Below are 26,030 nucleotides of genomic sequence, written 5' to 3'. Positions count from 1 at the left end.
TGGTATTACCGAATACCGTACCGAATCAAAATTTGATTTATCGATTACTAAATTACCAAATCGAAGTTTGAAAGTTCAGTATTTGGTATATACTTTGAATTACTGATTATCGAATTACCGAACCCGAATTTTGAAAATACCGCACCGAATACCGAACGCCCAGCCCTAAGCATGACCAACTTCAAGTGGTCATCTTTTTTAAAAATTTTTCCACAGTTTAAAGGGGTCTTTTAATATGAGTTATTGTAATTTTAGCCCCTCGTCAAGATGATGACGGAGAAATATCTTGGTTTTGGCACGGTCTTGACTAGATGACGTATTGTCATCTTTGATGGTGTTTGCCAGATCTATCAATTCTAGATGTAATTTGGCATCTAGTGCCCATGATGAGTAGCCTTTTCCAGAAATATCAAGAACAATAAATTCAAGTTTTGAGATATTAAATATGTTAAGAAAATAAAATTCTTACCCATTTATTACCTCTTTAAAAATATAGTTCAAAGCGATGGAGGCTCGTGCTGATAACGTGTTGTAAAATAAACTAACTTTGTAAATTAATTAGAAAGAAAGATAGTGAGAGCACGAGAGAACAAGAGATAATTGTCATATCAGTGTATCTCTGTGTGTTCTTCTTAATGCCAAGGATGACATTTATATAAGAAGACAAGCAACAACTATGAAGAAAAAGAAGACCAAGTGGGCAACTTGTCCACTTTTAAGTGAGCCCCACTTGGGAAAACAACATCCATTTCCTAACAGTTTCTTTCTTTTTATAGGAAAAATTATTTTTTTATAAATAATACTACCTTCGGTTCAATTTGTTTGTCTGTTTTAACTTCATTTAGAGTTTGAAGTTTAATAAAAAAAATAATTTAAAAAAGACTTTTGAATATTAAACTAAAAATTGAAATGGATAATATAATTTTATTTTATTTTAAAAGTACCTATAATAATTTTATTATTGTTGAAAAATAAGGCCCCTCAAATTTAGGGGCCTAAGGCAATTGCCTTATTTTTGTAAGGCATAGAGCTGGTCATGAACGTGAGTGCGTAAATTTCATATAATAATACACAAGTACCCCCCTCGACTATATCGAAATTGCTATGACATACCTTAACCATACATGGTCCTATTATCCCTTTGAATTATTTTAAAGTGTAATAAACACACCTAAAACCTATATAATCACTCGCGTGAAGGGAAGTGTTTTACACTAGCCTCCACATCATTCTTACGTCAGCGCCACATCACTTAATCGTCAGATCTAAAAAAAATAATTAAAAAATCCATGTCATTTAATTCCCCCTCCTTCATTACTATCACTACACCCCCCATAACCACTAAACCCACTATTTCCACCATTAAAACTTATAGCAACCACCATGAAAATTGTAACCCTCCTCCAAATTCATTCCTTCATCACCATCGAAATCATATATTTTATCACCTACCTCTAAATCTACCACAAAATAACACTCCAATGGTCAAAAACTCAAGCTATTCAATTTGAATTTAAAATGTTGGATCTCTTGTATCCAACTAAAATTTGTGACCGAACAAAAAAAGTAAAAAATGAATCTCATAAAACTTGATCTGAAATCTACATCGAAGAAGTTACCCTAAAATTGAAATTCCAATTCGAGAAAAATTAAACATTGCGGTCCTTTTGTTGATCGAATTTGGGTTATGAAATACAACTGTTCTCATTCAAAAATTATTTGGGCAAGATGAAGTAACCGGCTAATTGATGTGAAAAAAGAAGAGAAGGAGGCGGGGAGTCACTGTATTTGAGAATCAAACCGAAACTGGAGTGGGTTGGAGGTAAGGGTGGGGGTGCTATATCAACGAAAAATTAAATCGGGGGTGAGGGCTGGGGCGAGGGGTTGTGATGGGGGTAGGTTGGGATATGACGTAGACAATTGATGATTGAGAGGATAATTAAAAAATATTTTTTTAAAAAAGGAATTTAATTTAAATTGTGCTCACCATAAATTTCCTAAACTAAGTCTCTAATATGCAATTTTTTCCCCGAATTTCATGTTAAGTGTTTGAGTAAAAAAGAAAAATTCTTCTGGTATTATACAAATTGATGAAATATCTGGAAAAAATCACTGACAATTTAAGTATGTTGTGAAAAAATATTTATATTTCTAAAAATGATAAAATTGGGCTCTATTTTAAAAAATTAATTAAAAATATATCAACTTAAGTTTTAATGTTAACTACTTATGTGTATTAATTAATAATGAAAATGGACATGCGTCCAAATTAATCATATTTTAATACTTCTTTTTCGTCTCTCACATGCCTCCAAGAGAGTGAACACATTCTCTGTGCCACCTTAGTACTGAAGGGTGTGTTTATTACACTTTAAAATAATTCAGAGGGGGGGAGAGGGTTATAAAACTCATGTATAGTTAAGGTGTGTCCTAGCGATTTTGGTTATAGTTGAGGAGTGTACTTGTGTATTATCCCTATAAATAATACTATGTTTGGTAGTTGATTAAGAAATAAGTTATTTATCTATAATATTAATATAATGATTGATTTGTAATGTAGAAATCCGCACGACTTATATATGTATACGTTATGAGAGAATCTATGTATGATTTTATGCAAGATAAAACGTAGAATAACTAATATTATTTGAATAACTTAAGCCTACATAACTAATTTTTACACATAACAACACATAGATTCTCTCGTAACTAATTCATGTCTACAAATATTTGCAAAATTCCATAGTTAAAATAAATAGTGAATAAGCCTGAAATGCCATTCCAATGGGCTAATAATAATAATAATAATAATAATAATAATTTAGGTAAAGAGTGGTAAGCCACGAGTGCAAGATTTGGAAAATGATATTGTACTACTTTAAACACTTGTGAGTTGGTGAGACTTTAGTCTACGCATGGACTTGTGCTATTGATTTCCAAGCAACTACTCATTAAAATTTATAAGCCATTTTCGTGTCTTTCCATTTTCCAAGAAAGTTATAACAGTTTAATAATAGATAAGAATCGATGTATCACACAGTTTAATTTAGTTATCTAATTAGCTAACCATATTCTTTCAAGTGATACGTTAAAAATAACAATAACAATTAACTAAAGTTAGTAATTAATTTATATTATCACTTTATTTGAATTGCTTTAATACACACAATATTTAGCCGTTTATTTTGAAGATGGAAAAGATGCTCAAAAGTCAAGGATCCCAACTAACCGGGTTGGGCCCACCATTTTTTAACGACTTATTTCGGTCTTTTAAGGAAGTAACTCATTTTAAGTTACTTTCAGCCACGTATGGCTAATTTTCCTGTGGCTTATAAGCAACAAGGCAGTAAAATCATTCAATCATATTTTGTTCTTATATTTTTTAAAAAGGCATATTTATCCTGAAATCCCTATATTTTGACTTGAAAAATATAAGTGGTCAAAAAGATTCAATTTGAGAACACTTGTTAGTGTGACAAAATTGTTATGCCTGCAAATGAGATAAGCAATTACCTATATAAAATCTGTCTTTATTCTGAGCAAGAGGAACATGGGGTCTTCCGTCTTGATCTCCAAGAAATTCCCCCACTAAGATAACTTATCAATGCTACACGACAAATTCTTTCGTCACATTATATACAAATCAAATATAAGAACCCACCCACCCATTTCACCATTTACTCCCACACTTCCTTCCATTTTGAAACTTTGGAGCTCTACCTGTGACCACCACACTTCCACTCAGAATCCATGGACGGCCATGGGCATGGGCATGGCTTGGGTAATGCCAGAACTCCATTGTTAGACAGACCTGCTGTAAGTTTTTCTCTCTATTAACTAGTATAAATTTAAATCCCCCTTTCATTGTTGGGTTTTGTGAGTTTCTGTTTATAGGCCTCTGTAAATCCATCATTTCTATGTGTTTGAATCGCACGCAACATTTATTGTACGGAGTTGAAAGTTTTCTGCGAATTGAGGTTGTTAGGTCATGATGTTCTATATTGTCACTATATTAATTAGCCCCAAGTTCTGATTGTATATATTTGCATGGGGTTTTATGCTTCATAGGATCCTGGGTGTTTAGTTTGGTTAGAACATCGTCATGGCAATTGAAACTTGACTTAATCCATCTCTATTTGGTTAAGGCTTAAGGGGAAGCTTGTCCAATTTGAAGTTTACTGCATAGAAAGTTAGAAACGTGTATCTATGTTATAACTTATTATTTCAGATTCATAATCATTAAGCATGTAGTGCTAATTGTGAGGAGTATCACATTAGTAGCTTTGAGAATTTGGTTGAGCAAGGAGATGATTTGTATTTTAGCTGATTATTTTTTTGGGTTTTTTATTGTTGTTTCGTTTTTATAGTTAGGGAGAAAGAGAAATGGTGCTGAAGATGGTCAGCTAGGAGACCTTGAGCATGGTGATTCTGTTCAGGTAAATTAAGTTTTGCTTTCAAATCATCTGTATTACTACCTATTGTAGTGTACAAGTAGCTAACTTCATTTTCATCTTCAGGCACCAAATGTGGGATTTGGCAGAGTCCTTTCACTTGTAAGTGGATGTTGTTTGTGTCTGTTTTTGGCAAACTGTGTGGACACTGGAGTTAAATTAAACCTTTAACATGCACCTGTTTTGCAGGCGAAGCCTGAAGCAGGAAGTTTGGTATTTGCGACAATTGCTTTGCTGTTTGCAGCAACATCAAGCATTTTGATTGTAGGTACCTCTTTCACTTCACTGCTTTTCTACTGAAGCAAAAGCTGGATTTCATAGATTTTCTTATCACTAACTTTATAATGCTCAAATTGCAGCCAAAATTTGGGGGAAAGATAATTGATATTGTTTCAGGTGATATCCAAACACCTGAACAGAAATCAGAAGCTTTAAATGCTGTCAAGAACACAATACTTGAAATCTTTCTGATTGTCATTGTTGGGTATTCCCTGCAACTTTTGGCCAACTTTCTTTTTCTCTCTTTTCATGCTGCTAAATAAAATCTTCAATTTAATTATGGGTAACCTGAATAATTGCATGGAGGTTGTATTCTACTATTTTACCCTTATATGGGGAGAAGGGGGCACAATGAGACACTTGGCCCCTCCACTATGGGTTTTCCCTTCAATTGCATTTTGTGATGTCTAACTTTGCAACAATTGCCTCCTACAGTTCTGTTTGCACGGCACTTCGAGCATGGCTATTCTCTTCTGCTAGTGAAAGGGTTGTAGCCTGTTTGAGAAAGCGCCTGCTAAGTCACCTTGTTCACCAGGTAACTACATACTCCTGGCTAATTTCCTCTAATTAAGTTTTATCTTTCTCACTTTGTTAGAGTTGGTCTTGTTTTTCTTTCCATCCTTAAGATTTTTCTTAAAGACAAATGCATTCTTCAGGAGATAGCTTTCTTTGATGTTACTCGAACTGGGGAGCTCCTCAGTAGGCTATCTGAAGATACCCAGATCATAAAGAATGCCGCAACTACTAATCTTTCGGAGGCTTTGAGGAATCTTGCTACTGCATTTATTGGTCTTGGGTTTATGTTTCAAACATCATGGAAATTAACATGTAAAGGGATAAAAGCTTTTTAAGAAAAGATAGTATTTGATTTCCTATCACCTTCTAGCTTCTTTTTATTGTCTTATATTCTTACTGATTTTTAAAATATAAATCTAGTGTTGTCGCTAGCTGTTGTACCAGTCATATCAGTTGCAGTACGCAGATTTGGTCGCTACATGCGTGAACTTTCCCACAAAACTCAAGCTGCTGCAGCAGTAGCCTCGTCCATTGCTGAGGTTTGTCACTTTGCTCATATAGGTAGTCGTTTCTACACAAAGTATGGTAACGTTAACTGGTTCTCTCAATATTCCTTCCTGCATGTTAAATACACTGTTGTATTCTAGTTAAAGTTTTTTGGAAGTAGACTTTCCGAATTTGCATTGACAGAGTGATTGTTGTTTGGACCCCTAGCAATGAACCACTGTACTTCAAAAGGAACTTGTAGAAACTAAATATTGCATCCTCTGAAAATGAATGTTTGCATGGAGTTTTTCATTTGAACTAGTTCTAAAGTAGTTCATAAATGTGCCGTCACTTGATTTCCATCCAAGAGAAGTCATGTTAATTATACTCCCTTGAAGCAGTGTGATAATTTTCAACAAAAAAAATGATACTACAAAGTCTTGTTACTTAATTCTGTTGAGTTCAAGTTGCTGCTGGGGTCTTTTTGCAGTGTTTTGTGAATATTCACATTGCTGTGAAGTTCATGTTTGCTGGTAGTTACTATGTATCCTTCAAATTTTTTTCAAAAATATTTATCCTTTACTACCTCATTTTTTTTCTTATTTTCTCAATATTCTAAGCAACATAGTATCCTAGAGTTTTATCAATGGTGAGAATTTATTCTCATGTAATCAAGGTGAAGTTTGTGTTTAGGAAACTTTTGGCGCCATACGCACAGTGAGATCATTTGCGCAGGAAGATTATGAGATTTCACGCTATTCGGAGAAAGTTGATGAAACCTTAAATCTTGGGCTTGGACAAGCTGTGAGTTGCTTAATTCTTCCACCTCTGACAAGAAAAGAAAGGAGAGAGAATAAGAGAGATGGCAAGAGGATGAGAAGGAAAACCTGATATCTTGTGTTTTCTTCTGCAGAAAGTGGTTGGCCTTTTCTCTGGAAGTTTAAATGCAGCATCTACTCTATCAGTTATTGTAGTAGTAATATATGGAGCCACTCTGACAATCCAAGGCGCAATGACACCTGGAGCTCTTACATCCTTTATACTGTATAGCTTAACAGGTGACCCCCTCACTGGTTTTGTCTTTTGATGAATGTCTGAAGTGAAATGTACCTTTGATGCCTCATAACTTATGTAATATTTTAGCATTTATTAATTTCTTTCTTAGATCCTTTATTGATGTAACAATTTTACATTCTTACAGTTGGATCATCCGTATCTGGTCTTTCTGGATTATATACTGTAGCAATGAAAGCTGCTGGAGCCAGCAGACGGGTTTTTCAGCTCTTGGACCGCACATCATCCATGCCAAAATCAGGAAACCTATGTCCATTGGGGTTTGTTCCTTTATTCTTGTTGCTCAATACCTCTTTACCGCTAAAAGATTACAGTTTCATAAGGAATTGTGGCATACACAATAATTAGTTTCATGGGAAGACAATTTATGAACAGATGCTTGATAACTCATCTGATAATATGCAACTGGTGACCAATGTGAAAATGCCTTTTTAACTTTTCTGGATGTTAAAAGTTCTGTTTATATTGAAATATCCAGCTGACTTAGAAGTAAAAGCATGCATTTTTTGGTTCTCGCATTGTAAATGCAAATTCATTTCTTTTGATGTTTGCCAAAAGCTGGCCTTTCCTGCTGCATCACGTTGTTCTCGTATCCTCAATTCTGACATGCATCCATGCACTTTGTCGTTATAATATATTTTGTTCCATCATATCAGAACTTTCATCATGAAGCACTTAACCCCTCTGATTCTCATGATCAGAGGCAAAATTGTGACTTATGATGTTTTTGATGTTTGCCAAAAGCTGGCCTTTCCTGCTGCATCACGTTCTTCTCGTATCCTCAATTCTGACATGCATCCATACACTTTGTCGTTATAATATATTTTGTTCCATCATATCAGAACTTTCATCATGAAGCACTTAACCCCTCTGATTCTCATGATCAGAGGCAAAATTGTGACTTATAATATTCAGATTGTGCTTCTATAGCCGGTCACGTCCCACAAGATTAAATCAAATGTTGGTTGCTTTTGTTACAGAGATCAAGCTGCAGAGGTAGAACTGGATGATGTCTGGTTCGCCTATCCATCCCGTCCTAGCCACATGGTCCTCAAGGTGAGGAACATATCCTCTTAACTTGTACCTACATGAACAAAAATGGTTGTTGACAGAAAAGAGAAAACCTTCTGTTGATTCAGGGTATAACAATGAAACTACAATCTGGTTCAAAGGTTGCACTGGTTGGTCCAAGTGGTGGTGGAAAGGTAAGATCCTGTGTCGTTAAAGTTCCATTGAAGTTTCTATAGTTTGTCAAAAAGAGGGAGAACTCATGAATTCTTTGCTGCAGACTACAATAGCAAATTTGATAGAAAGATTCTATGATCCCGTTAAAGGGAAGATCTTGCTCAATGGGGTTTCTCTGGTTGAAATATCTCATAAGCACCTACACCATAAGGTAACCGGAACTAAATATAAAAATGTCCGCACCATATCTCATAAGCACCTCACCATACCATTCTTCAACATGTCCGTAGCCTCAGGCTCCCCTCCCCACCTCTGAAAGATAAAAATGACTTTGTTTCAGCTTTTACAAGTTATAGATTCCTAAGGTACTTATTTCTTCTGGAAAATGTCAGGTTAGTATAGTGAGCCAGGAACCTGTTCTTTTTAACTGTTCCATTGAAGAAAATATTGCCTATGGATTGGGTGGCAAAGCAAGCAGTGATGAGATAGAAAAAGCAGCTGTAAGTTTCAATGCCCCTAATGTCTGATTAAAGTCTTCTGCAAATATTCTAACTGTTATCACATCGCTGTTTGAACAGAAAATGGCTAATGCTCATGAATTTGTATCCAAATTTCCCGAACAATATAAAACCCATGTCGGAGAACGAGGATTGAGACTTTCTGGCGGTCAGAAACAGAGAATTGCAATAGCTAGAGCGCTGCTGATGAACCCTACGATTTTATTGTTGGATGAGGCCACGAGTGCTCTGGATGCTGAAAGTGAATATCTTGTTCAGGTCTGGTCTGCTTTTGATTTGATACCTGACTGCCTTAGATCTCCTTTGATTGTTCAACTAAATGGCATGAGATCTCTTGTATAAATGTATGTATATGCTATGCAGGATGCCATGGATTCCCTGATGAAAGGTAGAACCGTTCTTGTCATTGCGCATAGGCTTTCAACAGTCAAGAGCGCGAACACTGTAGCTGTTGTTTCGGATGGTCAAATAGTGGAAAGTGGCACACATGATGACCTTCTGAACAAGAATGGGATCTACACAGCACTGGTGAGGAGGCAGTTGCAGGGACACAAATCTGATAACTAGTTTTCATCCTTGTTAGCAAGCACAAATGTTCAGTGAACTTGCATTCTCATACACAAAGTGTAAGGAGCTGCCATAATGATTGTTCCATAAATGACAGATTTGTGACGATAGTTCCATATCGTATCATGCATGCGCCACTTCTGATTTTAACCATTTCAAAACTTAGGAAAAGCATCTATACTTTACTAACTAGATGCTGAAGGGATTTTGAAGTACACAATTTTAATTAATGGTTCATTATAATCGTCGCTTAACAGTATTTTGATCTAAACAAAAGAGTATTAAGTAGCTTACTTTATTACGTAAATATAGAGATTACAAAAAAAAATGCATTAGGCAATAAGTAATGTATCCTAAACTCGACTTAAAAGGTTCTTATGAAAGATGCTCAACCGTATCTTGAATTAAACAAATTATTGATTAACTTCACACACTTAAATGTAGCAATTATAAGGAAAATATTTATTGTGCAAAAAGTAATTTAACCTAAATTTAACTTTAAAAGTTCATTATGACATTTGTTTAATCATATTTTGAACCAAACATAATATTGACTGGCTTGTCACGACACTAAATCTAGAAATTATAAGCAAAACATGCATTCTGCAATAAGTAATTTATTCTAAACTTGATTTTTTTTTTTTATGGGAACAGACCCTACACGAGGCTCCCACCTCTCGTGCACAGTCAGGGGTTGAGCATCACCCCCAAGCCTTAACATAAATAAATAAAGTAAAAATACAAGGAGGAGGACATAAACCTTACCTCCGATCCTATGGTGGTTCATAAGTCGGCTAACATATTAAGGTCGGCTAACTCATCCCCGATACAAAAAGGAGACTAACTATAACTAGAAAGCAGTAAACCTATGAGAGGACTCCTCCCGGTACAAATCGACTAAGAAAACATAAATGAGGGAGACTCTCCCCTTCCATGAGAAAACAAGAAAGTAACCTACACTAGTCCTATTCAACTATGCTATGTACCATACATAGCTAAATTGAAGAAGAACAAGTATTCTAAACTTGATTTAAAAGGTTCTTTATGCAATTGCCCTATTTTTAACTTCACAAGTTTGTCACGATCATTGTTTAATCTTATCTTAAACTAAATAAGATATTGATTAACTTATTGCACGACATTTAAGTGTTGAGATTATAAAAAAATTATTAATTATGCAAGAAGTAATTTATTTTAAGTTTGACTTTAAAAGTTCGCTATAATTATTGCTTAATCATATTTTGAAGTAAATAAAATATGTATTAACATAGGTCACAACATTAATGTAGAGATTATAAATAAACTATTTATTGTGAGAGAAGTAATTTATTGTAAGCTTTATTTTAAAAGTTCGATATGATCATTGTTTATTTATATTTTGAACTAAATAAAATATTGATTAGCTTACATCAGTCAGACCCTTAAATGTAGAAATTACGAACAAAAAATTATTGCTTGAGAAGCAATTTAAAACTCGACTTTAAAATTTTGTTATGACCGTTGCTTATGATTAGGTTACGTCATGACATTAATGTAGAGACTATGAGCAAACTATTTATTGCGTGAGAAGTAAGTTATTCTAAACTTGACTTTAAAAGTTCGTTATGACTGTTACTTAACCATATTTTGAACTAAATAAAATATTGATTAACTTATGCCACAATATTAAAGTAGAGATTATAAACAAAATTATTTACCATGTGAAAAGTAACTTGTCTTAAACATGACTTTGAAAATTTGTTATGATCATTGCTTTTCCATATTTTGACCTAAATAAAATATTAATTAATTTAAGTCACAACATTTAAATATATTGAGTTAAAACATATAATTTATCATGAGAGAAATAATTTATCTTTAACTCAACTTTAAAAATTCGTTATGATCGTTGCTTAATCATATTTTAAACTAAATAAAGTTTTGATAAATGTACGCAATAATATTTACTTATTAATGATTATAAACAAATAATTTATCACGTGAGAAGTAATGTATTTTAAACTTAACTTTAAAAATTCATTATGATCGTTGCTTAACCATATTTTGAACTACACAAAATATTAATTAATGTACATTATAATATTTAAATGTAGTAATTATAAACAAATTATTTATCACGTAAGAAGCAATAGATCGTGAAAGAAAAAAGTACCCAAGGGTGTGCTAATGATTAATGAAATGAGTGAAAATTATGAGATATGAAATTTAAATTTAAGACAAAAATATACTGAATGGATCTAGAATTATCTAGTACCTACATACGCTCTGAGAGATAACTTATCTTATTAAAACAATAGTCCCCAAAGTTTGTAAAATCAGTATAATTTCCACTCCGCGTGCAGCGTACGGGGAGTGTGACACTTGTTGATGACCGTTTCTCTTAGACATGGGGCGATGAAAACAATTAACCTTTGATCAAAATTTTGCATGATAAATAAATACTCTGGTTTTCACTGCTTCGCACTTCGCAGCCGCTTTTATTTTTAAGAATTTTCACTTTTTGTTAAACATGAGATGGGAAAGGGTGGGTGTACATGGAGGTGGTGGGCCTGGTAAAAGGTGGGGACACACCTGTAACGCTGTCCAAGGAGGTAGGCTTCTCTATGTCTTTGGTGGCTTTGGCGATGACAACAGACATACCAACAAAGTTCATGTCTTTGATACTGGTGAGTTGTTTTTCTTTCAAGTAAAAATTATTTACTTGCATTCTTGTTTCTGGGTTTTGCTTCAAATTCTTGTTTTTTGTGGGCATTCATCAGTTTTGCTTCTTTAGGGTTTTTTGTATGAATTTTCGTTTTGTTCTGAAGATTTTGGGGTTTAGGTTCTTGTTGGTTTAGTGTTAGTTCTTGAAAGGGTTTCAGGAATTGATTTTCGAGTTCATTTAGTTCTTTCTACTGATTGTATTCATACTCACTTGCGGATACATATACAAGTTTTGTTGCATCAGTGATAGGAGGAAGATTTTATATATCTATACTTACATTGTTCCCTTTTTTTCAGTTAATAGAATTTGGAGCGAGCCAGTGACGAAGGGAGCTTTGCCCTCACCCAGGGACAGCCACAGTTGTACAGCCGTTGGAGATAATCTGTTTGTGTTTGGGGGAACAAATGGGAGAGATTCTCTTAACGATTTGCATATTTTGGACACTTGTTAGTGCTTTTGATCTTAACGATCATTTCTTTTATTGCTTAATATTTTAATAGTTGCCTCTGTTGTCTGTGGAAGCTAAATTAAAATTTTCAAATATTTTGAGGTGATCTATCCTCTTATGGTATGAGGACAAACCCTTAGGTCACTACTTTTCGTGCTGCTTTTGCTGCATTTCTCTTTGTTGTGTAGTACAAAAAATGTGTACGAAAGGACAACTGTGTAAAAAAGAATACCCATGAGATGCAGTAATTCTGGATACTAGGAAGTTATGTTGCCTTGTGTTCTATTGGAACATCAATACTCCGGTTTAGATCCAAGATAGTACTTTATTACATAGATCAGGGGCTATTTACAAGATTTAGGGTGGTTTTTCATATGAGAAACAATAAAAGAGCTTCAAGATAACTTGTTATTTTTCAAATGTGCAATGTTTTTCAGAGAATGATATTATGAGATGAAAAATGTTCTGTTCTTTCTCTTTGTTTGAATGTTGAAAGTTAGCAGATATAAGGAATTCTATCAGTTGTTCCCAATGATTTACACACTACCTAACAATTTGCTGAATCTACATTCTTTTAGCTTCAAATACATGGATATCACCCAGTCTAAGAGGTGATCCCCCCAATCCAAGGGAAGGTCACAGTGCAGCACTTATTGGTAAACGGCTTTTCATATTTGGTGGATGTGGCAACGTTGATGGCACTGAAATATTCTATGATGATGTTTACGTGCTGAATACAGGTTTGTCTATGCGTGTGTGTGTTATTAAGGTGGGTAATGGTAGACTGCATTTGGCTAGTATGGTATGTGCAAGTATGGAGATTTTTTTCATTATGACTTGCGCATAACAACATGATGGTGTGAGCAACTTTAAAAACCATGAAACTACATAAAATTCTAAAGTCTTAAACCCTTTGGGGTGGCTCAGATGGTTTGGCTTGGGACTTCCATAATGGATGTCTCTAGTTTGAAACCCTTGTCTACGACAACCTGGGGGGGTATGGGTCGAGCTCGTCGCACGGGGCTTGCCTAGTGCGGTTTACCTTTCCTTTGTGGTATGCAAGCTATTGCACATGGGCTGCACTTACCCTATGCGCACCCAAAGGGTAGCGGCTACAGATTACCTTGTCAACAAAAATCTAAAGTCTTGCACAATAGTTAGAAATCCATTTTAAAGATCTCATACAGCTTCTCGATTTTCCTTTCTATTAAGTAAAGATCTCATACAACTCTTGGTTTTCCTTTCTATTAAGTTTATTGTTTTGAACATATCATAGATATCATATAGTTTACTTTATAAAGATGGTTATATCTATATATTATCTCTCTCTCTCTCTCTCTATATGTGTGTGTGTGAGAGAGAGAGAGAGAGGGAGAGAGAGGGGGGAAGAAACACGTGATCCTTGGTGGTGGCTATTTCATAAACAAGTTCTTTTAATACTTTTTGTCATTTTTCAGAGACATTTATGTGGAAACGCATTGAGCCTTCAGGCATTCCACCAAGTAAACGTGAGAGCCATTCCTGTTCATCTTGGAACAGTAAGATCATTATCATAGGTGGTCAAGACACATCTAGCTTTTATCAGTCAGATGTTCATATACTTGACACAGGTATTTAAGAAACTCGCCTTGAAGTTGCATAATGTAAAAGTTACAGTTGCATCATAGTTGTTTTTCTAGTACTAGGTTTACGTTTTATGACTATTTTGGCATCCTGTTTCTGTAGATACCCTTGCTTGGTGCAAGTTGAATACTACAGGCCAGATTTTGCCACCGCGAGCTGGGCATACAACCATTTCATTGGGAAAGAACTTGTTTGTCTTTGGGGGTTTCACTGATAACCAGAGCCTATTTGATGACGTTTACGTGCTTGATGTTGGTATGTTATTTGTTAGATCATATAACTTAACTCTTCTCCTATCAAAGAAAAAGCAAACAAATGAAACTATTATACTGTGATGACTTCAGCTGTTCCTTGAAGCCTCTAGTCCCTCATCCTCTCAAAGGGGGAGAAGCATTAAAAAAATCAAATAACAGTTAAACACAAGGATATAGCAAAGAAGGCAGAAGGAAGAAACTGCGACGGTTGGTAAAGTATGGAAGACAATGACAAGTCCACAAATTCCTTCTGAAAGTAGGATTGGACTGAAGTTACAATATTTGAGATGGATCTGAGCTGGCGATAATGGCAGAGATGGAGCCATTGTGTAGATGTTTCTGTTTTTCTTTGTGGCGTTGGGCGTGGGGTTGGGGTGGAGGGGAGACGGGCCCAACTTTCATGTTGTGTAATGAGAATAGATGTGGTTGAAAATGATTGGAATATTGATCATGCTTTATTATTTTTTGTGGTCGGAGTGCTTTTTCTTTTTTCTATTTGTTCTTCAATCAGCATTTATCATTTCTCCTGCTGAAGACTCACAAAATGAGTTTGTCTTTGTGTTTCTTCAAGTGCATTTTCTTTTTGTTTTTTTCCCCATTGACATGATTTCTATTAAGCTGGAATGTGTCCCATGTTGCCCTTCAAATTTCAAGTGCATTATTTACCATGGAGCCCACTTTTTGTTTTTGGTAATACTTGACGAGGGATAGAGCATTTGAGTAGGAAGAAATGCAATTACTTTCTCTTAAACCAAATATCCGGGCAAATGTTGGTCTAAATTTCTCTATTGTGTCTGTCCTTGTTTGGAGAGGTCTCTTTATGTATGGGGTAACATAACGTGTCTCTGAAATTTCAGTGCAAATTGTTCAAACAATTTGGAGAAGTAGATCCAGTCTAGCAAACGACTAGAGAAATTGATTAATTTCGCTATCTTTCATACATTCAACTGTATGAATTTCGGTTTAGCTCATCAAATTTGTATGGTCCCTCAACATCAATGGGATACTTGTTAATAAAAAAGTTATTATTCTAAGATCATAGTGTTTCTACATTGTTTTGAAACATTTAGCAAGTGATGATTGGTGGATCTTAGTTAGCATTCATCATTGAGAATCACAAAAGCTATGTAAGATGTATATTCAGGAAATATATGCTTCTGTTAACCTCTAAACTGAGAGTTTCTACGTCTGTGGTGTTTGTCGTGGTTGTTGTGTATTAAAGAGATACATGATATTCAATTGACTGTATGCTGTATCTTCTGAATGTCCATGCAGCTGCTGGTACATGGAGTGAGGTCATGCTCACTGGTGAGGGCCCATCCGCCAGATTCTCAGTAGCTGGGGATTGTTTAGATCCACACCTGGGAGGTGCTCTTGTATTCATAGGTGGTTGTAATAACACACTTCAACCCTTGGAGGACATGTATTATCTACATACAGGTCTATCATCGAGTCCTCCAAAAACCCACATTAGTTTCCGTTGACTTTTACTTATTTCTGTTACAACATTTATTTAGCACTTTCTGGATATCCCTTTGATAAATATCTGAATCTTGTTTTCTGTTCATATCACTAGGCATTGTTAGAGAGTCTGAACGAGACGAAAGAAGGATAGAGAAATTGTCTTTGAGGAAGCAGTTGAAGTTAAAATGCCAGAAGCAACAAGCTTTAGCTTCTCCCTGCGATAATTCTCTTGATCGATTTGATAATAGCGCTAATGTTCATCACCAACTGCCTGTGAACTATACACTGCCAAGTGAGTAACCTTTTCATATCCTGTTGATTTTACTTTGTAATTTCCCACCTTGTACTTCCTGAGAATTGTCTTACTGAAGCCGCTCCTTGTTAATGCATTTATGAGTTACTTTTATCTTTTTCAATGTGATTTCTTTAATTATTTGTGGCCAGCCATTCCTTAATCATTTTATTTTGACAAAATGTTTGGTAAGAGGAGGCCTTTAAGACTGGAATAACTTTAGAGAGGAATGATCAGATGATAATTCATAAGCAAGCCTCAATGTGGATCCATATATATACACAAGGTAGAGGGGTAAGGCTGCATGCACCTCACCTTTCCCAGATCTCACTTGTGGGATTACACTGGGTATGTTGTATGTTGTTGTTGTTATATATACACAATACATACACACACAAAAATATTTCTTTTTGTTTCCTTGCTCTAAGTTATGGGCAAAGTTTAATATGGTTGTGTGAGTAGATATCGAACATGTTCACTTCTCTCTGAGTCTTCTTTTTTTCCAGGAGAACTAAAGTGTCCTAGCATGTCATATGTTGTCTGATAAATAGTATTTTTTTTGTGTGTGTACTTTGTACAAGTGATACAGTGTGTAGTGCATTTAATGCTTGAAGCAGGAAACAGTGGTGTCACAGGTGTTGAACTGACTTCTGAAGTTGCATTTGGTATTGTGGCAGGTCGGCAGAACGAACACCAGACTCCTCTGGGGACGAAGACTTTTCAAGCAAAGGTCACAAAGAGTTTTCCAAATGGCTATACCGTTGAAACTGTTATAGATGGAAAACGCCTTCGTGGATTACTATTTTCCACCAAACCAAGACCTGAACAGACTCCTTGTAATGATTCTATCAGGTGCATGATGATCTGATTTCTTCATTTGATTGATAAGTGTAGCAGAATTTCAGTATTTATCAAAATTTTGGTTCACTTATTGATTTTTGGATGATGTTGACGTATTTTCCAATTTAGGAATACGGGAAGTGGCGAAACTGATAGAGAAAAGCAGAATGGCGACCATAATTCTGTTAGAGAAGTTACAAGACTTTCAGAAACAAATGTAAATGACTTCCAGCAAGCAGATGTCTCATGTGGGAATTCTATCAGAAATGAGGCCCCAGTTGGAGATGCTACCACGAAGAGTCCATTCCCCTCTTATGCTTCACCAGCCCATGAGGTTATACCTTCTTTCTGTGGAATAAATTGTTTAATTGTGCTATACCCATCTTAAAGAAGAATTTGTACTAGTACCAGCTTGCACAAGAATACGGAATCTCCTTTCTCGTTGGTTTGTACAGATCATTATTCTTATTTCACCTTGCAGCATTTCCTATATTATGGAATTAGTTTTAGCATTTGACGTGCAACCATGGGTGATTGCAGCTTTTAAACAACGATTTTAGGGCTTGCCACTTCCATTCCAAAAATTCAATCTTCATCCTCTTGAAATTACATGAGGAATTTGTGATGACCATTAGACTGTATAGCAAGAATTCTATATACAAAGCATATGAGTAAGCAACAAATCTGGATTGCTTCAAGTTTGGTTAATGATATAGGCTTTTATGACCAAGCTCTGATGTATTCTCTTCTTGGCAATTTGAGACATCAATCCGCATGTAGCAGTCCTCTTCAATCACATGCTTAAGTTTGCTTCTAGCCTACAATAACAACTACACCTCAGTCCCAAACAAGTTGAACTTGGCTATATGAATCCTCACATGTCCATTCAAGCTCAACTCATGTCATCATCATACCAAACAAAAATAAAAGTGAAAAAATAAGTTCAATACAGACACAAAACAGCAACAATGATAATATTAGAAGTTCTCTAACAAGACTAAAACCTATTTCAACTAGTAGATATCACCTATATGGATTTTTTCTTTCTTCCATTGTGCCCTATCTTTATCTATATCTTTATTGATTCCAAGAAATTGTAGGTCTTTCGAGACAACTTCATTCCATGTGATTTTAGGTCTGCACTGTCCTTTTTTAACACCTTCATACGCTATAGTTTCACACTACTGGCCTGTGCATCTGTAGGCGGAGCATACCTACAAGATATGACCAAACCATCTCAAGTGACGCTCTCTCATTTTATCCTCAATGTGTGCTACTTGCATCCTTAGTCATTTTAAATCTTATTTTATCTTGTATGACCAGTTGACCACACATCCATCTTAGCATCACATCTCAGCAACACTCATCTTATGGATATGTTGAACTTTAGCAGGCCCAATATTCACTACCATATGACATTGTTGGTCTTATAGCTGTTTTGTAAAACTTACTTTACTCTTAGGTAGACATCCTTAGGTAGCCATCCTTCTATCACATAACACTCTGATAGCACTCCATTTCAACCATCCGATTTTAATTCTTTTCGTATCAACTTTATCTATCATTCCGTTCTCTTGAAACTACGAAACCTAGATACCTGAATTGTTTGCATTTTGGCCTCACAATCCCATCTAGTCTCACCTTAACTTCACCCTTCTCATGCTAACTAAACTTGATGTGCATGTATACTTATCTTAATACTCTTACTCTCTAAACTGCTTCTCCACAGTTCAAACCCTTGCTGATTTCATTAATTAACATATTATTCCATGGTAGTGAGTTAGATAAGAAATATAGGATTTTTTTCTCTATATCGATCCTTCGATAAAACACTCAAACCGAGTAAGGAAGGAGGCCTTGAGTTGATATTCAAAAGGAGTTTGTCCTGGTGTGCTGCTTCCTTTCTTGCCACTACTTATTGAGTCAAAAACTCCTCTATTCTATTGGTTTAGTTCATATTCAACTTTCTCTAGCGGAATTAGACTTTCATTATATTTCTTCAAATCCATAGTGACATGTGTCAAGAAGTGAATCTATAAATAACATGCAGCATTGTTCAAGCTTTTGGTTCTCTCTCTTCAAAGAAGTCGTTTTTCACTGTCTCTCTTTGCAGTAATGTGAAACAAAAAAGGAAGCATTTCTTTCAAGTTATGAATTTTAAAGTTCTGATTTCTTTTCTATCCTCCACTTCTCTTTTCCTTTTTATAACTGGCCTTTATGAGTACCTCCACAGGAGGGTTGGTTTCTGAGTGAATCGGCCAAAGCATTATAATTACCATTAGAGCTACATATCTGCCATTGCTGCTGGCTTCTTGTCTTGCATGATTCACTATACGTGTCTCTTTTTTAGCAAAGCGGGTTATTTCTGAACTTTTACTTTGACATGATTTCTGATCAAGTGCCTCTATAGCAGGTTCATGACGTGTCCCATGTTGTGAATTTGGAAAGTGGTATGGTAACTAATGCAGTAGATTACGGTACTAAGGTCTCTAAGGAGAATTCTTCTGCTACCAATGACTCGTGAATCCTTTATTTAAGGTAAATGTTGTACTCCCATGCTTGTCTTGTAAGATTTGGTTTCTCGATAAAAATAGAAGTGATACAATTGTTTGAAGTCAGAAAAATACTCCCTCCGTCCCATTTTAGTTGTCATGGTTTCCTTTTTGAGAGTCAAACTATATGAATTTTGACTAATATTTTAAGATATATATTTTTTATCATATTGATATGAAGAAAATTGTAACTTATAGTACTTTTTGTATAGTTTTTGAATATCTAATTTTTTACTTTATAATATTGAGTTAAAGTAATATTATTTAACTTTAAAAATTAGTCAAATTGACTTTCGAAAAACGCAACATGACAACTAAAATGGGATGGAGAAAGTACCATTCTAGTCCCGCGCTGTTAATTTTCAGACTTCATATATAGTAAAAGACAAAATGTTACTAATTTTACTTCTATCTTGTTTTGACCAATAATGATTTGTATATGAAATTATTCTTTCAAACACTCAGGTTTCTGAAGGAACTGTTGCTGGTTAGTTTGGAATATTTGACTTGTTATAGAATCCGGAGCAATGTTCTTTTTTATTTGAACTTGCCTTTTCCATTAAGATGGCTTCATTCATTTTCTTCAAGTGGTTATGGCCTCTGTTTTTAAGCATTTTCTTTAAGGAGGTGAAATTTCCTCCATGTGGGTAGATGCATTATACTAGTTCCTGTAATCAGTGTGACTCCTTTATGTTGGGCTCTGTAGGAATTTTTTTTACAGATGTAACTTCTGTGAAGTACCCCCTTACTTAGCATATTAAGCCTATCAGCTAATGGTGATTCCAGACAGTCTCCATGTTGTTTGTCAATATTAGGAGGATACATTTAGTTATAATATTCATGTTGGCTAATCAATTTTCTTTAAACAAAAACAAAAAGAGAGAAATTCAAAGTTGGTGTTCAGAGGGAGATGCGTGAAATTCAAGAATAAAGTTTTAAAATTAAGTGCTAGGAACCCTAATTGATCTTAGTATTAAAAAATTAACGGATGAAAGCTAATTATGATACTAATGGAGTCAATTCAAGAACTTAGATGACAAAGTGATCTTGACCCCTATTTCGAAGAAATTAGAGATAATAATTAGTGTGAGAATATAGGAGAAAATATTATTGAATTATTATCTACATTATTACGTTGAGCTCTATTTATATATACTACACGACAATCCTTCTCCTAGTAGGATACTATGTATGTATCGAGCTTGCTACTAATGTAATTAATACGAGGCCCAGTGAAGGTTATGACCATTGGACCTGACTCAATCCCAAAAGCTAGCTCATGAGGGGAGGATTGTCCAAATCCATATAAACAGACGACCATTCCATTACCCAACCAATGTGATACTCTAACCTACTCTAACAATTAGTATAAGACTATCTTCTTTAATTTATGAATAAGAACCAAAGATATCTTGTTAAAGAATCAATCTTACCTCTTAGAAGAATTGTTCTAAATCTCAAGTAGCCAACATGCAAAGGTGTAAAGAAGAGAAACTCACGAATAATATTAATAATAATATTGTTAAAAAGAACAAAATTCACCCCTATGTATAGGGGAAACCTATCCCAAATAACATGGGATTTGAATCCTACGTTTATGAAAATAACAAATAGTAAAAGCCTAACAAGGAAAGCTTAAACTAGGAAAACAAGTAAATTGATGTCACACTTGATCTCAAACTACCTAACAAAAAAGGAAAAAGTGTCCCAACTTTTAACCAAAAAGCACATGCCTAGTTTACTGTAACTTGGCATGAATTGGAGCCCCAAAAGCTGTGTGATTTTATCGGAAACAACCTCTCTAACTCTATAAGGTAGGAGTAAGATCTGCACACACTACCCTCTCCAAACCCCACTTGTGGGATTACACTGGGTACATTGTTATTCTCAGCCCTTTTGGGCAGAAATTTCAGCCTTCTTTCTTGGGCTCCATGTGGGGCCCTTCTCTTGGTCTCCATGTAGGCCCAATTTTCATCCTCTTAGATTTGGACTTGCACCACGAAAAACTTGTAGCACTTGGCCCACTCTTTGCCATATTTCTTGGGCTCATCTTCCACGATAAGCACCATCTCGATCTCTCTCTAGCTTCCAAAGCTTTATCCAAGCTCTATAATGTAAATATGTCACCATGGATGCTACCATTGTCTCTGTATTAGATAAGTCTACAGTACATAAATTCAGCAACCCTTTACTATTGTGGCCCCAGTTTATTAGTATGCGTATTGTGGTATGAAGATGAAGCTGACTTTCTTCTGTAAGAACACAGATTCACAAAGATCATCTACTGTACTCTCACATCCAATTCTTCAGCGTAAACTTTATCATGCCATATGTGAACAGTGTTGTCTCTGGTTCAACTTAAATTCCTCAAAACCATGAACTGATGGTCTTTGACTTTGTTCCCGGACTCCATCTTCTATGGATAGTCTAAATTAAGCATTGATCAGTAGACAAAGATGTTGGACAAACTGGCCACGGCAGAACTAAATGGTGCTAATTCCATGAAGCACAACTGGGGACGTCATAGGGTTATCTACCTTAGAGACAATTCAGATAAAATGTGTCAGAGACTCATAGCATAGCTGACAACTATTATTATGACAGGATTTGATTGTATTCTTTAGAATCTCAGCTAGCTGCTCCCTCCACAGGGGGGATAATATTGGCTGTTTCCTGCCTTTCCACAGCTTTATGATGTGTTCTTAATATAGAACCCTCTTTAAATTCTAGTGACGTTTGCATGTTTCTAGTATTTAGATCTTGTCACAAATTACATGACAGTGGAATTTTCTGGTTCTGTCTGAATCAAGCGAATTAGTGTCCCCTATACAGTAGTAGGTTATTTCCATTTAAAATTGCTTAAGCTTCCTCTTCTTTTCATCTGATGCAAAAGTAGTGTATTCTCGTTTTACTCATTTAAAAGCTTCCCTTACCTGGTGGATACCAATCCCATGAGACTTCAATAGTCAACATCACACAGTGTTGTTAGTCTCCAAATCTCAGTAATAATTTCTGTTGACTTGTTAAATTTGTTAATGTGGAAGAATTTCTTATAAAAATAACTCATGTCTGAAAGGCTTTGGTTATTTTTGTTTTACTTTTAATAATTTTTGTATCGTCTACAAAGATATGAAAACATTCATGTGTCTCATTGTTGAGAGATTGAGTGAGTGCCCTTGCACGTATGCAATAGATCAACTATAGCTATTAATATTTTGATTGTAAATCAAGGTCCCAAACATAACCAAGAATATCATGGAACATGGAACCAGATAAGATTCCCCTGCTGTTTCCAATTTTCTTATTTAGATTCATATCCTTTTCTCCATTCCTAGTGTCACTTGAATACCTATAAGAAATACGTCATTTAATTTGAGCATGAGGAGCAGGTACATATTTATTAGTTTGCATGAAACTTACCTTAACATAAAAAGGTACTACACGGACAATACATCATCTTTCTCTCTTTACAAGGAAAAGCTTTCAATTGATGAGCAAGTATACATGGAGTTGTTGATGTTGCGCAGTCCTGTCTTAGGGAATTACATAAAATAAATGAAGCTCCCCAATTCAATTGAAGTTATGTAGGAGAATGTTATCAACAATGCCCATGGAATTACACCAGATGAAAAAGAGATTTAAAAAAAACTAGCTATTCCAAACATGATATTGTGTAGAACTGATATTTGAAAATTTAGTCTTGACAAATTTGTTTAGGATTTGGTATTTATTTAATTCATGTCTAAATATGATTTGTAGTCTAAATCATATAGGAATAGGTTTTCTAGTTCTAGCTAAACTAGGTTTTACACATAAATAGAGGTGTTGTTAGCTATTTTCTATTGTGAGAAGTAGTGGAGAATTGTAGAACACATTCGGAGATTGATGAGTTCATGTATAAAATATTTGCCCTCAAATTGGTATCAGAGCTTCTACGATCTTGGTGGAGAATCAAATAGCTTCCATTGTCGGTGGGCGGCGCTAGCCAATGTGTCGCCCGTCTGGCGAATGATATATTGACAAACGTCGGGCCAATGATTCATGCATGAAAAACAATCATATCGAGAGGATGATGCCAAAATAGTGCAGATCTAAATAGGTGCAAGGAAATATGGAACAAGAGGAAGAAACTTTTCTCTAAAAGTTAGATAAAAGTGGGCAGAGAAAGTGAAAGTTGATTACTAGTAAATCAACAAAATTGGGTGTTAGGTGTCAAAGTGCATCAAGGAGAGTTAGAGAGAAGTGCTTCAACACAAACAAAAAATTGGAAGATTGGAGAGAAGTACTCCAATACAACAACAATGACAAGAAAAAAGGCAGGTGTATACAACTTTGAATTTTGGGAGAATGCTAGAAGAATAATTCAAAGTTGGAGTAGCAAATCAAATTTGTTTAGGATTTAGTATTTATTTAGTTCATGTCTAAATAAGATTTTTTAGTCTAAATAATATAGTAATAAATTTTCTAGTCTTAGCTAAATTAGGTTTTGCACTATTATAAATAGAGGCGTTGCTAGTTATTTTCTATCGTGAGAAGTAGCAGAGAATTGTAGAACCGTTTTAGATATTTATGAGTTTATGAATAAAATGTTTTCCTTCCAGAAAACATTTGTCTTGGTTTTCATCTTTTCTCCTCAAAAAGAGCTCTACTAATTAGTACGCTCTCTTCAGTATTTCCACGTTGTGATTTAAAAACTTCCCAGTTCTGATAGTAATTACGCAAAGGGAAAAAGTAGTAAAGAACATTCTGCTTGCTTGAGACTGAGCTGTGTGCCTGTTAGACAACAAAAGAGCTAGTTGATCTTATCTCAACTTGTCCGTGCCAGCTGGATATACAGTCGGTCAATAAGGCAAAACAGGATTTCTACATTTAGGCTGTGCTGCTCTTGCCCTGTTTCATTTTAAATTGTAGAGTTCTTCCAAAAGTTGACAGTCAAATGCAATTGTGTTTAAATGAAATGTTAGTGAATATCTGTTTTGGCTTCTGATTTACCATTTTGGACAGACCTGTTAGATTAATCCAGTTCAGTATCATATTTGTGCTTTATTTTTTTGTTTGTTCTGCAAACATCTATTACCATTTTTTTTGTTCCAAAACCATGTAAAAAACAGAAAAAAAGAGAGTTTCTCACATCCTGATTTTGTGTTGGCAATTGAAACATGTTAAATGCCTTTTTAATTAAATACTTGAAGATAATTCATTGAATGTATGAACAAATACTTGGAATCCTTTGGTATGTTGGTTTCCCTTTTTGTACTATAAATAAAATCTTTGCTTTTCAATGAATAGATACGTATGATGTTCCTGAAGAGTTCATCTCTTCTTAAGAAGTTGTTAAATTAGGTTTTTCTGGTTGATTGCTATGTTTAATATCTTGAAAAGATTACCATTTGTATTGTTACCCATAATGTGTTGATTTCCCTAAGTTCCAATTATGTGTCGTCTCTTGCAATATCTTACCTAGTCTTCTGAGGCAAATATGTCTTAGAAAAGCAGAAAAATGCTGCCTTTTTTCGCTAAAATAACTAAAAACACTTTCTATGGATATTTACATATGATAGAGGACCTTGGTTTTCATGGGAGTAAGATTACATGGTTTCTACTGGTCAGCATCTTTATCTCTGTTGGTTTCCCTTGGGATAGGAACTTGGCTATCTGCTACAGTTCTGATCTTTCTGCTTTCTGCACTCACAAACAGCTAGACCTCTGGTCTCTTTAGGCCCAACTCTCGGGACAAATTGGCTTTGGCGACCTATTCCTGATGATTTATCATTTATTTAAATTGTTGGCAGAATTACATGTTGCACTTGAATTGACTACTGTTCCATTTTTGGAGTGACAGAATCAAACAGCTTGGAAGAAGATTCTCTCGATCAAATTCATTAAGGTAATTTTACTACTAAACATTTAATAGAGAGATGTATTGTGTCTAAAGATAGACACAATTGAGTATTGATTGCCAATGTTAGACTTAAAGATGCTTGTTCGCAGACCTCTTATCTTAGAAGCATTAGTTATGCTCCTATAACAGTGGCATTTCTCATAAAAAAACTTGGTGCAAAGTTTGTTAAATTCACCATAAATAGATAGAAGCAGACTTTCTGCTCCTCAACAATAATGTGCTTATATGTCAGAGATTGTTAGTTCATTTTTGCTTTATTTGTTTTCGCAGATAAGAATCAATGGAACACCGATCAGCCTTGTGCAATTGTGTCCTCAAGATGGCGGTTATTTCTTAGAATTCCCCTTTCTCTACAGTCCTCCAGGACGGTTTGTCAATATGAGAACCATTTGTGAAGATTGCAGAGGGAATTGAACCGCTTTATTTATAGTCTGCTTGAGGGTATCACATTTTCATTTTCATCTGGTTTGATATTTTTGGGTAAAGATTCCCAATGATTTTATAAGCAACAAAGAATCTTATTGACTGTGGTGTGGTCACCAGCTTAGCTAATAGTAGAAGCTTTACTTTCACTAAAGCTGCAAGTAGACAATATAATTTCCAGTCGAGCTGGTTTTTATTAACTATGAACTGCTATCCGCCTCCCTAGCCTGTTTCATTATCATTTTTTGCAGCTTCTACTCAAAGTGTACTTACTGTTGGCCCAGTGTTTTGGGCTGGGGGCTTCCATGTTGGAGGTCGGAAGCTCGAAACCCCTTGCTGAAAGCAAGGGGTTTGCTTTCTAGGTCGAGCTCGTCGCACAGGGCTTGCTTAGAGCGGGTTATCTCTCCTATGTTGTTTGTAAGTTATTGCATAGGATCGGAGGTTTTACCTTA

General features: G+C 35.2%; 2 protein-coding genes across 2 annotated transcripts; both read left to right on the top strand.

The window, feature by feature from the left end:
- The first annotated feature begins 3,474 nt into the window (after positions 1–3,474).
- On the top strand, positions 3,475–9,204 carry LOC129895129 (ABC transporter B family member 25). Its single transcript, XM_055970786.1, has 17 exons — positions 3,475–3,816; positions 4,368–4,436; positions 4,518–4,553; positions 4,641–4,715; positions 4,811–4,935; positions 5,166–5,265; positions 5,387–5,558; positions 5,667–5,785; positions 6,426–6,536; positions 6,646–6,790; positions 6,934–7,066; positions 7,787–7,862; positions 7,946–8,011; positions 8,095–8,202; positions 8,384–8,491; positions 8,570–8,767; positions 8,873–9,204. Exons 1-17 carry the CDS (start codon positions 3,751–3,753, stop codon positions 9,074–9,076), a joined length of 1,911 nt encoding a protein of 636 aa, XP_055826761.1. The 5' UTR covers positions 3,475–3,750; the 3' UTR covers positions 9,077–9,204.
- Positions 9,205–11,427: 2,223 nt separating this feature from the next.
- Positions 11,428–25,790, top strand: LOC129894150 (tip elongation aberrant protein 1-like). The gene is made up of 12 exons (XM_055969692.1): positions 11,428–11,742; positions 12,077–12,226; positions 12,807–12,968; positions 13,686–13,838; positions 13,954–14,106; positions 15,381–15,545; positions 15,682–15,861; positions 16,539–16,713; positions 16,831–17,035; positions 19,115–19,239; positions 25,096–25,140; positions 25,426–25,790. The coding sequence occupies exons 1-10, from the start codon at positions 11,586–11,588 to the stop codon at positions 19,223–19,225; spliced, it is 1,611 nt and encodes a 536-aa protein (XP_055825667.1). The 5' UTR covers positions 11,428–11,585; the 3' UTR covers positions 19,226–19,239; positions 25,096–25,140; positions 25,426–25,790.
- Positions 25,791–26,030: the final 240 nt, after the last annotated feature.

Source organism: Solanum dulcamara, chromosome 7, assembly GCF_947179165.1.
Source record: "Solanum dulcamara chromosome 7, daSolDulc1.2, whole genome shotgun sequence".
Classification (NCBI taxonomy): domain Eukaryota; kingdom Viridiplantae; phylum Streptophyta; class Magnoliopsida; order Solanales; family Solanaceae; genus Solanum; species Solanum dulcamara.
The sequence above is the reverse complement of the archived record's forward strand: the minus strand, read 5'-3'. Positions and strand labels throughout refer to the sequence as shown.